Here is a 14,112-nt window from a genome sequence, read left to right as displayed (position 1 = left end):
CTTGTATTTGGCATAATTTAAAGATGGTAAACTGCCTAAGTTTGGCTCTGGGAAGCCTCTAAACATTCAGAAATTATTCTAGGAACCAGTAGCAGGCTTTATGAAATGGAAATGGTGCCTTTGCAATAGACGTACTCTTCTTATCAAGAAACTTGGATCAGACCATTCAATAGAAGACAACAGGAAGAACACTCTATCTACCCTATTTCAATGCTCAAGAGCTTCTTGAGATTTAAAATGTTTCCAAATCTCCCTACAAACTCTGTTCAGCCCCACCAGGACAAGTCTTGCTAACTATGTCCTCGTGCAAAGCAGCATCACTCAGGGCCAGAAGTCACTGATGCTGAGAAACACCTCTCCAAATATGCTATGGCTCCACCTTTTGCCATAGCTATTTACTACTCAGAATCTGATATCTGATCTAGTCTCTAGCTTGTATAACACTATAAGAACTTGCTAGAAATAACTCCTATTTGAACCAAAGCATGCCTTTTTTTTTTTTTTAAATACAGTTTTGTTAAAAAAAAAATAAAATCAGCAATGGAGAATGCAGTACCACGTATCAATCATCTTTAGGGTAAATAAAACTTGCATCTTACTTTTAATCTTAATTTGTCTCACTTCTGTTTCTACCACAGAATTTCTTCCTACATTTTTATTTCATACTACCAATGCCTTGTTCCAACTTATAGACTTGGATGAAATCACCTCCAGCTTTACTGTGATCAAGGCAAACAGACTGAGCTCTCGGGATCATTTATTATACTATGCTATCCCATATAGGTTTGTTAGAGTCATCATAATATACTTCTAAACTTGTATGTCCTCTGCAATTGTGAACATCACAACTATTCTCAACATTGCAAACAGTAGTCATGCCAGTGATTGAACAAGAATCATCTTAGTACCTTTTCTAATCCCAGTCAGGCTGTTTATGTACCTAAGAATTAGTTTCTCTTCTGTCAGATCTCCCATAAACATGTATCGCAACACATCTTCATAGGTTAATCAGGTCTTTCCCTAGCTGACAGTAACTAATGAGAGGCCACAGAACAAAGTGAAAGACACAGGAAAATGAGAAAACTGAGAAAAAGAGGCTGTCAGAGGTTTGCAGAGTGAATTAGGCTCCCATTGAGATGAACAAAAAAACCCAGTATAAACAAAATCTGAATTCAAAGTGATTCTTGAAAGCTAGAGAGCTACCTTTTCACTGAACTTTTGAAAGATCACTTATCTTCTGATGTTTTGGGATTTGAAAATGTTTCAAGCTTTTCATGGTATAATTAGCATAGAGCTGAGGTTTGTGTCAAACCAACATCATCGATACTTTACCTAGGAACGAATTTTTTACTCAGAGGGTGGTGAGGCACTACAACAAGTTGTCCAGACAGCTGTGGGCGCCCCATCCTTGAGGCATTCTAGGCCAGGCTGAATGGGGCCCTAGCAGCCTGATATAGTTGGTGGATGGCAACTCTGTCCATGGCAGTGGGGTTGAAATGAGGTGATGTTTAAGGTCCCTGTCAATCCAAGGCATTCTATGAAGCACAGAAATAATGATAGAAAAGTAGAAAATACAACAGCAGATTCTGTCTATATTGCTGCAAGGGAGAACTGTACTGCAGATATAATCAGAGCAAAACTAGAGAAGCAGGATGGGGAGCAAGTGGAGAGATGAGAGGCTTGGTGCCACAGGAGGAGCAGTGAGCCTATCCCAGTCAAGACCTGCAGAACTAATTAAACAGTGCTGCTGGTGCTCTGCAAAGTTAATCAGTGCTTGATAATTCTCAAAGGAGTTCTCAAAGGAGAGATAATCATAGGAGAAAATTAGTACTGTGCTGTAAAAAACAATAGTAACAACAACAACAAAATTACAACAACAACAACAAAAACTTCCACCACAATACAAAGCCTAACTAGGACAAAAACACGAAGAGGATGAAAGAATGCAATTACGGAAGAAACCTGAGAGAGGGGCAGGTACTTACTTTCTAGGATCTGCTGGTTGATGAGGGCTTGGTCATTTTCCAGTTCTCTCTCTGCTTTGACCTGTCCTTTGAGGATCTGCTGCTTTAAATTCTCAACATAGAGCTGCTGCTGTTGGATTTGTTTTCTGTGGAAAGCTTCCTGCTCTTTCAGTTTCTTCTTGTACTCTTCATGCACAGCATCTATGTCTCTGCAGTTCAAAATGTTGGCAATTAATTTAAACAAGAAAAAAATACCAAGCATTTGTAAATGCAACACGTCATCTTACTTATCTTAAAGAAAGAAAACTTACTAAAGAAAGACAATGTTCTGGATATTGCTCTGTTCATTAAGGGTGCATTACACAAAGAACTCATGATGGTAGAGAGTATATGCACATCACAGCAGGCCACAGTCCTGGAACTGTCAGAAATGCCAGCTTTCACCATGAAAATTGTTATAGTGAAACTGAAAATCCCATCACCAGAAAGAAAACAATAGAAATAATTTGAAAAACACGTCACTTGTCATTTTGCTTCCAAAGGGGAAGCGGGGGATGGGAAAGTGGTGTTTATGTTTTATAGGTTAATGATCACAATATAGGATGTTTTTCACCCAAGTACTTAAAAAAAATAAACAGAAATAGAAATGAAAAGGTTTTTTTTTTTTTTTTCCTTACAGATAAAAAATCTTAAATCTGGAAAGAAATATGGGAATTGCTGAGATTACATCAAAGGTCTCCAGCAGCACCAAGGAAAGAATTCAGTCACCCAACTCTCTCTCGTATGCAACTACTGCAGGTTGCTCTGTCTACATCTGGAGTAGAACGGTGATCAGAAAAGTTACTATCCTGTAAACAACTCCATGCAGTCCCTCCAAGCAGCCTGTTTCCTGACTGAGCACCAAATGTCACGTTGTTTGTAAAATCATTATCAATCCAAGGCCAACGAGCCTCTGACCTTTGCTACATCAGGATTTATTTGTAATCTCTATCTACAACCACAGGCATGTGTTTGAAGCAGCTATTTCTATAGCAACAACTTTATGTACCAGATTAGCAGACAAAGCAGATGTAGCAATTAAGCAGCTAACATCCTCACATCTGATGGAGTCCCTCTAGATTGAACATTCATTTTCACTTTCCTAGGAAGCAGCAGGAAAACCTGACTATATAAATGACTTAAGATTCTCAGTAATTGAAAATATTATTGACCCTCTTTCATTCACCCGAGAAAAACAGAATTCAGTTTTTTATGTTTATGTAACTGTAATGCTGATGAGAATAACAGAAGAGGAGCATGTTCTGTTCTGTTACCTTACATGGTGCAAGCAATCTGAGTAAAAGTTTTGTCCCTTCCATTTTCTAACTGTTTTGTGTCTATTTGAGACTTACAGAAACAAATTACAATAGGGATCTTCAAGACCCATTTGTATTTGGCTTGACTGCTAAGATTTCAACAATCTGTGATGTATACTTATTTCTATTTAATAAATGGTGTTTGAATTCCAGGAAATAGGACTGGATTCCCTGGTTTCTTATTCACTTGAAGTAGGTTTAAATAGACACTTCACTGCTGCACTGGTCTCCTATGGCCACTTCATACCCGAGCTTTTCAGTTGTTTGTAGTGACATCAGCTACGGGGGGACAAACACAGAGGTTAAAGGTAGGCTGGTTAACTAAGGAAGAATCAGTTTTTGGGTATGAAACAAAATCCAAAGGGTTTCATTTCAGAAGAGCTCCCATGGTTTTTATTGTAACTTTGAGGGAAGCTTTCCACAAATTAGGCTTCCAGGTTACGTTACGTATTTTCCAGAGAAATGTAATGGAGCAGCAATATAACCTGGAGGTTATTATGCTGCTACTGCTCTGAGATAGACAATCACAATGATTTTGGAGCAGTTATATCACCTCTGTGCTTTCATGCACTTACACTGCAAGGCCTTCAGGGCAAGGACTACTTATGCACTTCTTAGTTCAAGAGAGCTTTTATGTCAGCTGAAGCCTCCTCTTGCAAATGCATTAAAGTAATAAACGTTAACAGCAATTGTAAACGTAAAGTCTCTGCAAAAAGTCTAATTCTATTTATGGTGGAATAGACTTTAGTCTGACGATCTGATATCTGTGATGGTAACACATCTGGAAAATCTGAGACTGCATGTGCATGACCTTGTAAAAGTCACTTAGTTTGAGACACATGCAAAAGAAACAAAGTACGTTCATCCAAGAGAAGCGAGGAGGATCCATAAACCACATCAAACATCAGAAAACTCAGTATTAGAAGAGATTAACTCTATTTGTTTAACATTATCAACAGTATTCTATATAAGACTGAGGAAATAGAATAAGTCGTGGCCAATAATGCTGAAAAGCAGAGTTTGTTAGCAGAAGAGTAGACAAAGAATTTTTGTTCTGCATCTACTTACTGAAACTAGATACAATTTTTTTTAGAAAAATGTGTTATGTTCTAAGATCTCAAAAAATGCTTGCAGAGGTAGTTAAGTAACATCTGTTTACATTTGGGAGAGGGTAACAGGCTCATACTTTCCAACAATGCTGAAACCAACTCCCAACTCCCAGCCATATATTATAATGAACTGAAGAATAAGCAGTGCAAACAATGGACACAGAAATGTGGTGTTTACTGTTCTCAGCAGCACTAGCATATTCCCTCATGCAGATTTAATAGCTTTTTGCTGATCTAACATGAAACTGTAAAATCTTTTCCAATAAGCACACGTGTTTGCACATAAAGCAGAACACAATGCAGGCCAAACAAACGTTATTGCTTACTGCTCCACTCTTATCATTACACCCCATAAGGGCAAAGAGTACACAGGCATAACCATAATTTGCTTTAAATCTTGGAAAAGAAACATCACAGCAACCATCACGGTACTATTGCTGCCTTGTTTTGGTGAGGTAGCTGATGGATACAGTTCTCTATGGTGAAAGTTTCTGTAACAAAAGGCAGGTTGACTGTCACCACTGCTGAGGATACATACATAAATTGCAGTTCTGCTGCTATTTCAGTTCCTTTTTGCCTCATCTCCTATCCCCTAATTTTTAACAGTACACAACAAAAGCCAGTCAGGGTAGTAAGGACAGCTCCGAATACAGGAGATTGAACATCAAAGCTTTTTACAAAGTTGCTTTTTAAAAACAGCTTTCTCAAGCAAGAGAAAAAGATTATGAAAATTCATGCACAGCCACTTACATAACACAGGTACTATGGCAGAACAGGGAATGCTTTCCTTCTGCTTGTCAGATACTGACCACAAGAGCAAAATGACCGGCTGGTTTGGACTCGAGATACAGATCTATCTCAGGAACTGCTGATACCAAAACCATGAATTGAGAATGCTCCCTTTCTGCTGCTGAATACACTATGTCATGTCAACACGTCCTTGATAGTTTATAGAAATCATACCATAAATTAAACTCAAAAATGAGATGACAGTAGCCCCAAAAGAAAACAACAGATTCACGCCCACTTAGGGGCTAAATCACCCAGTGCACAATTTTAAAAAGAGCTTCTGTAACAGGTATTTGAGTGGCTAAAATAAAGACAAATATCAATCAAATTAACATAAGAATATAATATTCTGAAATAGGCAAAAATCAGTCATTTCTTTAAAATATCTTAACTAATATATACTATATAACTATATAAATACAATATTTAATATATGTAATATATGCATTAAATGTAGACTTAAAATACAGGAATCCTATGAAACAGGAATCAAGCACAGATACATTTCTGCTACTGCTTGTATTCCTTCCTTCCCACAGCAACCTTTCCCCAGTTTAGCTCTAGCTATATAACCCCAGGATAAACATAAGACAAACAGTTTCATTTTTGCTGATATCAAGACAAAGGTAACAAAATCCTTGTTTCACAGAACTTGGCATTCAGCATTAAAAATAAATGCAACACTGCATAATACTTCACAAAAGCATGCAGATTTCTAGATATACCAAATGCGTCAAGAAGTGTCAACAGTTACCCCTCCCTCCAAGTAAGCCTTTAAAAACAGGAATTAAAATCACAACAGAAAGAGAACAATCTTAAAATAAGGATAACAAATTACTAAGAAAATCTTCATATTATACCCATATTGCCGGATTGCTTTTCCGTCTCATTTTTCTCTCCACAAAGTTTGCATGACGCATGCTAAATGAACCATCTGTAAATCCACATTTTTTCCAGCCTGTTTTGTCATCAGCTCTCCGGGATCCTATTCTGCAATTCTCCTCCCCTCTTCCCCAAACACTTCCACTGCTGTTGCAGAGGCTGGCGGCTCCTACAGCATAATGCAGCTTTCAGTAACTATGGCAGCGATAGCTCTGTGCTGAGGCAGAAGGCTTTCTGCAACAAAATCTTAAGGCTCAGCTAGAGAAACTCAAGTGGAAAAAAAAAAAAGAAAAAGAAAAAGAAAAAAAGAAGCGAGGAATACTTGCTAAAAGCTGAGATTTGCCATTTTCCTAAAGAAATCAGTCAGGTCATCAATCAGGTTAGCACACCCATCCTTCTCTGTCTGCCTGATGTTCAAGTCTTTTTCTTTTACTAATGATTTTTTCCAGGGAAAGAAGAGTTAATAATAAAGCAGACAAAAAAGATGTTGGCAAGGCATTTTGCACATTTGCAAATCCCAGCACTGAGAGCAATCACAAGTCAGGGTTACAGCCCATCCTCTGATATACATTCCCCCCTTGCTCTGTCCTCTCCTCCTCCCTCTACACGTGTCCAACCCAGGGCCCTTCCCGCAGGGCCTCAGCATCACACAGCAGCAAGCAGCACACAGCACAGGACTGGCAAAGACTGTATGCATTTGCTTCTGCCTATCACTGTGGCTCAGACCACTCTCTCCTCCTCCCTAAAGCAAAGGGAAGAATGATGAAGGAGCTCTGAAGCAATGCTGCTCACACAATTCAAAGCAAAAGTTGGGGGGTGAGGGGCAGGAGATGGAAATGAGAAATCAGTAACAACTGCCAGCAGTCAGAATCTTAGGAAATAAGGGACATTTAGAAATATGCACAAAGGAATCCCTGTTAAGGAAATCTACCACCACATAAAATATCACTCAGATTTTCAATTAGCAGGTTTGCTTGCAGGTTTGTTTTGTTTCATTTTTTAGCTCTCTCAAAGAAACTTCTTTTTGCTTCACTTAATGCCCCCAAAGCAACAGAAAGGTAATGACTTCGGTAAGGCAGTCTTTTAAATATGCTTCTATGCTATCTTTGGCAAGAAGTCACGGGCACATGACACAGACACACTTGATTAAAGGTCACTGCTGCATTGCTAAATTCCAATTCAGCTGTAACTACATTCTATCACAGATTTTCCCTTTGTGATTTCTGTCATATATAGAACCAGTTCCCCTGCTAAAACACTATTTTGCTGCAAATTGTGGAGCTGCTGTAATTGACAGTGAATTTCTTTGTGAAATATTTGAGTAAGGGTTCCAAAGACTTCTTTAACTTGTATTTGTAGGGCACTTGGGAATTCTCTAGCGTTAGTACGAACACTGACATTATTTTTACAAGTAACAAGAGGACATTTTAAGTGTACCACAGTAGCATGAAAATTCTGCTGTGTTCTCCAGTATCAAATGCTTTATTTAGAGATACTCTTTACTGTCCTTTCCTTTTCCACATTCTTATGTTTTGTTTTTGCCTTGCATTTTCAGGAGAAGACATTTACCAACTTCATTATCTACTGGTATGTGGTGATGCTGTCATACAATCATTGTTGCCAGCCACAAACTTTCCATGTGTTTGCTTGCTGACAGTGAGCATCAAAAATGTGAAGCGCAGGGGTATATGAGCAAGCAGGAAAGTAACAAGTGCAACAAATCCTATCATTTTTCAAGGAAAATTTCATGCTTAAAGTTTAAATACTTTGGCCTAACAGTAAAAATTTGTTCTCTATAGTTTCTGAAAATATTTTAATATACATTTAGAGCTTGAACTGGTGATCCAATCCAACGAAAGCAGATGAGCAAAACATTGCAATATTACTGGCAGCACAGGAGATAAAATTTTAAGTAATGATTATAACAAAACGTATGTCCATATGTTCTGAAATAAAAACTCCAGAGGAAACCAAAATACCATCAGTTGCTGATGAAAGATTTCTAAATGCACAGAAGCCCAACAATTTCAGAAAGATTTCTGTGCATAATTGTCATCCCGCTTTGTATGAATTGACCATGTTCTATGCTAGGTCTTTTGTTTGGACTCTTCCATAAGCCATTTTCTTCTCACAAGCACAGAACTCAATTAGTCTAAAGAAATTCTGATATGCCTACGAGTATTTACAGGACCCACTACTGACATCAAATTTATTGTAAATCCCACTGCAGTTGTGGTTTTAAAATACGGGCTGCATGCTTACAATTCAGCTGCGAGTAGAGATTCTTGTTTCAATGTGATAAAGTCAAATTAAAGCTTAGAGTCTACTTGCTTCTTCTGGAGGAAGCGTAGAATAAGAAAAAGGCAAAGCTAGAGAGACCAAAATATTCAGCATGATTTAGACGTATCTTACCTTATTTCTGGAGAACACTTTTTTTCTTTACAGTTTGTACATTTTTTACTGTAAATATAAAAGTAGGAAATTACAAAGATGTACAAAGAGAAGGCAAGAAAACTTCACTGAATACTTCTAAACACAGAGATGATGTTATAATTTTGAGTATAAGAATGTTCTAAGATGCAGACTGGTAGCAGCTGGGAAAGCATATATGAACTATTAAGAGTGTGTGTGTTTCTATGAAATATACTTATAGCTTACCCCATTCTTTTATAATTCCTCTAAGTACCTTCCTGACTGAGACAAGACACTGGGCTAGGTGGATTTTTTTTTATTTTTTTTTTTACTGCTTTAGTAAATAAGCACACTGTGTACTTCATTGAGTGCTATATTAGTGTTTATAAAGTACCTCACGTTTTTAGTACCTGACATTGACTTTGCAAAGGCTAGACATTTTAAATGATTTTTTATCTCACTTTATTTTCATATTACAGATCCTAGGCTGTATATCTTAATCATAACTCCCTCCATGAGCACAACTGCTTGTCCAAACAGAGAGGGGCTTGCTGGTTATTTTAAGGGAAGACCAAGTGCATCGGTTCAGCTTGCCTTTGCCAAAATAATTACTCAAGGCAAAAAAAAAATCATTGGATTACATCAAGTGAAAGAAAATTAATTCAGACATAGTGTACAGCTTAATTCTCTAATAGATCAACATTCATGAAGGCAATACAGTAATATTTCTAGTAAAGAAATCATTTGAAACACTTGGGATAAGTCTCAGGTAAAGTTATATTATGTAATATGCATAGCCCTGTCCAAACAGTAGAAAATCTGATCAACACAAAAGAACCTGTTACTTGAACACAGTCTGAAAAAAACAAAAAAAAAAAAAAAAACCAATCAGAACTATTCTTTGTTTTTGTCAGGTTAAAAAGGGCAAAATAAGTGCAATGCTTTGCTAAGCTGTTTGCAAGACTCCCAGATTTCTGTATGTGTATCTAGGAGCTAGTTCTATAACAAATGCTCCACTGCTGATGTTTAAACCCATGCAATGATTGACATGGTATCTACTTCTGAGATCATTAGAAAAGCTATTATTCTTACATGTTTTTTTTTAAATTTAGCTAAATAAAGAAATAAATATCAAATACCATTTTGTACAGAAAATACCACTGCAGCAAATTAAAAAAATAAGTGCAGAGATTAGGTAAGTTAAACAGAGCACATATAAACACACTACCCAAGGTGGAAAGCAAGCCACTTGAATAGAAGGATGAAGAGATGTTCAAAACAGGGAAAACATTTTATGCTTATAAAAACAAGATGAGATACTTCCCCAGAAAAAGATTCCCAGTATGTAACCACACAAAAACACATTAGCAAGAAGCATAACTATCAACAGATATGAACGAGAAGATGGCTGTTTCTTGCCTTTGACAGGTCAATTGAATGTGCCAGGCTGAGAGAAATTAAAAAAGAAAAAAGAACCCAATTACATTTAGTTCTCCTATACTCTTACAGTATTACACACCAAAACACAGGAGGTATCTTAATTCATTTCCCTGATATACCTGAATAAATTAACCACTGTTTTTATCACACCAATACTTTCCTTTCAGAAAGCCTCTCTCAAGAAATGCAAACACTAGATGTTGTGGATATGAGCAGCTCTTCAGCACTTTGGAAGCAGCCTATGCCTTATTTACAGCTCACTTTAAAAAAACCCAAAAACTTTTCAACTGCCCTCTGAGATGAAGGGATTGATATTTCTTGAGCTACAGGGAATTTATGATCAAACAAACCTTATTTTCAGAACAAATTAGCAGGAAAAGTGAATTGATAATCACATTGCATAAATCCTGATTCATTTTCATAAAGTCCTTTTGTGCACTGAAGAACATTGCAAAAATTATACATTAGCTTGTAAACAAAAAAAACCATAATACACACATGCAAGTGAACTGAATTAAGACAGCCTGACAGTCTCAATCAAAGCATTTTCTTGATTGCACATTAACATTCACTGTGTATCAATGAATAATTCTTGAAATTTACTGATTGAATATCCTAACATTTTTAAATTAGTAGTTCAGCTAATGCATTTTCCTGAACAGTTTTATTTGGTTCTGACGAGCTGAAAACATAAATGGACTTACTCTATATACAACTCAGTTGTACCTGAACAAAGTCCTTGTTTCTGAGGTTGTATTAAAGGAGAAATAGCTTTGTTTTATATTTTTAAACTTACTTTTGAAGAGAAGAAAGGATATAATGAGGAGAATGAGTGTGACTTCCATCTAAGTTGAGCCAGTCCAAAGCTCCACAGCTCAAAATAGGCGGGACATCATTAATCTAAGCATGTAAGAATAGAGAGGAAAAAAAAATATCACAGCAATCCAGGAAGTTGCAACACATCAGTCATACTGTTGCTGCAAAGTGCTGCATGCCACATGATGTATAATATGCAGGATATGCATAATAATATCTCCCAAGTGAGCTTACAATCACACTTACAGTTCTGCTTAGTCTTCAGTAATCTATAAAGCTGTTAAGAATTGGTTACTTAGGACACCCATTCTTGCAATTCTACTTTAATGTAGTGCATCTTGTATTACTCAAGAAATAAAGGATGAAGGCAAATTGAAGTTAAGCCCTTTATCTCAACCACAGAAGGAAGTACAAAAGGACAGTAGTGAGTACAAAATGTCAGTATGTAAAATACTGTTTTAAAAGGAAGTTTATTGCCAGTATCATTTATATGATTACGTCTTAAATCAGAAAATCTACTTTTTCTTTCTTTAGGGGGAGAGGGAGATATTTAAATAGCTGAGCAAACAGTATCCTGCAGCAGTTAGTTCTTGTGATTACTGTACCAATAAATACTTTACCTATTTCCAGAGTATGTAACAATTAAAAGTCTTCTGGCCTAACAACACTCAAGCACTTAATCCTGAAAATTTTCCATTTCTGTTAGTACATCTGATTAAGGGTGGTGAAAAGTCAGCATATAAGGAGTAATTCAGAAAATTATCAAAAATGGAAAAACTCTAAATTGGCCTCTTCACAGCAATCTTCTGCCCTTAGTATTCAATCCCACTGTAGTTATGACTAGAAATAGGAAATGCTAAATTATTCAAGGGATCTGCATCTTCATTTGATAAGTGCATCTGAATGAAGAAATAGTGTCCTCCAACAAAGTTTATGTCACCATAGCCCATTAGGTGCAGGAAATGAAATCAGCAAACTTGATGATGTTAAGAAATATTACCTTTCTCAGGCACCCTTTTTAGACAGAAAATAAAATGGAAAATCAATAAGAATCAGGAAATCAGTGGAGAATTAGAAAAGAAAAATGCAGATCCTTAGAACTTACTGATCTTCTTTGCCTTAAGGCAGCAGCTTCTGCAGGGTGATTGAATCTAAATTTATGAGACCTGCCGAGGACAACAAGGGCCCCTGTAAACAAAAATGAATTAGAAACCTACAGACATAATATAACAAATGGTGCCCTGAATATTCAGATTTTTAGACTGGTGTGTAAAGACTACTGCCTACTTAAAGTACTGTAAAATAATTTGTTTAAAAAATGTATATATATATATATTCTGACCAACAACTTTCTGACATTTACAGAACAGAGAACTATTTAAAATTTGCCACCAAGGAATGGCAGTTACCATTCTGTAATGATGGCATCCAAATTAATCATAGGGTCCTCTGCAAATCCAATGTAGCATTAAGTTCCCCATTCCCATACTAAATACCAGCATGACTTCATACCAAAAAACAAAGAAATGCATTATCAGAAAGTTGTTTTTATACAATCCAAGTTCCCAGTAACTGGATTTTCTATTTTTTATTTTTTTAAACACAACCCTAAAACATGATAGCCCAATACATGTCATCTAAGCTTATTCATCGTAGCCTATGACTCAATGGCTAGTATTCTTTACCCAAACACATCACGAATAAACTGAAGATCATTTCAACCATATTATCTAATCATCAGTGGTCTGCTGGCTTGAAGCCAGCCTCCACTATTTTCCACAACACTGACTCTGACTACAGGCTTTTTCTTCTCAGAAGGCTACAAACTACTGCTGCCAAAAGTTGTCTTAATATTGTCACTAATGTCTTTATTTTACTTCCTGTATGTAGTTCATTTAATTGCTCCTGTCTGGAAGCTTTAGCCATCAAGCCTTGCAGTGCTAGACAGCAGTAGATTGAAAGATGTATTTCGTAGGTCTGCATGAGCTAGGTAAATGCTTGTCTCTAAACTCCTGAGATAGGTTGTTTATAATGCACAACTCACAGAAAAAGCAAGCCTTACCTTGTGACAGACGGCATGATCCAGTGACTTCACATCCATTCACAGTGCAGTATGCTCCCTGAAGTGGTCGTAACGTCACAATCCCACAGTTGTTGTCTATCATACAGTGGTCTTTTTCGATCCACCGCCCCTTCAAAACTAGAATGTATACCTGATTTTATTTCACCTGTTCAAGGGGTCAGGTATCCTGTATTTTCCTCAAGATTGGAGTGCCACGTGGTTTTACCCTATGACTGCATACTTCATACCTCAAAGAACTGTCTCACTTGCAGAAAAAGGACAGCCAATTGTCATTATTGATTGTTAGCTCAATACCAAATCATAAAAAAAGCTCGACTGAAAACAAAATTATCCTTCAAAATATTTCCTGTTCTGGAAAACCATAAGCTCCTTTCTGATTTGTAAGCTGGTGTGCAAATTCCTCTTAATGCTATTACAGCATTTATTGATTACAATCTTACTAATCCATTAGAACAAAATTTTGAAACAAAGAAAGTTATAGTTCCAGAAAGCGCCCTATTTCAGTATGAAGTTTTGATCTGAATCATTATTATCTTGAGATTCTTACTGTGAAAAATAAGGAAAAAAAGGACATAAAAATACTCAAAATGTGTTTCAACTCTCCTAGGACAGAGTATCACAATCACCTGTGCTGCTAGTTTAAGAGAGGATATATCAAGATTTGGATGTTGGACAGAGATATTTCTAAACTCTAACATAGACTTTAACATGCATGAAGAAACTGCTAAAGAGACCTCAGTCACTTCCATTGGCTTTTTGATTTTTCAGACAGTAACAAAAAAACAAAAAATAACAACAAAAACCCTGAAAGATCTTAGCCAACTTACATAATTATTCTTTTCTGCTTACCTTCTTCTAAAAGGAGAACTGACAAAAGGAAACATAAGCTAGATATTACAAAGACAAATGTAAGCCTCTTGTTTCAACATGAACATGCAATAAAATAATCTGTAATATGATTCTCTTACCAATGTCTTGATCTTGGTCTGAATCACTCCTTCCAATTTTGGTCGTTCCTTCCTAAAATAAAAAACTACAACTAATATAATAAGTCAGTTATCAAGGGTGAATTCTATACAAGGATTAAAAGCTCTGGTATGGAATCTTAGCAAGTATTTGAAAAAAAAACAACAAAAAAAAAACAACCCTCTCAGTTCTGGAGCAAACTTTACACATAATGCTTGGCCTGCTATAGAGATGCAACTACTTCTTATCCTGCAGCTATGTCAGTTTCTTTTATGACTCCAGTAGATGGAGTAACC

The 14,112-nt window shown here is 36.6% G+C and overlaps 2 protein-coding genes across 6 annotated transcripts in view; one reads left to right on the top strand and one right to left on the bottom strand.

The window, feature by feature from the left end:
- Positions 1-3,476, top strand: part of CDAN1 (codanin 1) — a 57,878-nt gene extending 54,402 nt beyond the window's left edge. For all 5 annotated transcript variants that reach the window (XM_042814407.1, XM_042814403.1, XM_042814402.1 and 2 more), the window contains one exon: positions 2,644-3,476. The gene's annotated coding sequence lies outside the window, so the exon portion shown is untranslated. The remainder of the gene's footprint in view (positions 1-2,643) is intronic.
- Positions 1-14,112, bottom strand: part of STARD9 (StAR related lipid transfer domain containing 9) — a 99,054-nt gene that overhangs the window by 24,982 nt on the left and 59,960 nt on the right. Inside the window, exons 17-23 of the mRNA XM_042814408.1 lie at positions 13,819-13,870; positions 12,830-12,967; positions 11,873-11,955; positions 10,748-10,851; positions 8,512-8,559; positions 5,255-5,257; positions 1,986-2,173 (exon numbers count right to left, since the gene is read on the bottom strand). Of these exons, the coding sequence (XP_042670342.1) occupies positions 1,986-2,173; positions 5,255-5,257; positions 8,512-8,559; positions 10,748-10,851; positions 11,873-11,955; positions 12,830-12,967; positions 13,819-13,870 (616 nt within the window). The remainder of the gene's footprint in view (positions 1-1,985; positions 2,174-5,254; positions 5,258-8,511; positions 8,560-10,747; positions 10,852-11,872; positions 11,956-12,829; positions 12,968-13,818; positions 13,871-14,112) is intronic.

Source organism: Centrocercus urophasianus, unplaced genomic scaffold (genome assembly GCF_019232065.1).
Source record: "Centrocercus urophasianus isolate 14NV4802_14NV808 unplaced genomic scaffold, USGS_Curo_1.0 seq_14, whole genome shotgun sequence".
Taxonomy (NCBI): Eukaryota; Metazoa; Chordata; class Aves; order Galliformes; family Phasianidae; genus Centrocercus; species Centrocercus urophasianus.
The sequence above is the reverse complement of the archived record's forward strand: the minus strand, read 5'-3'. Positions and strand labels throughout refer to the sequence as shown.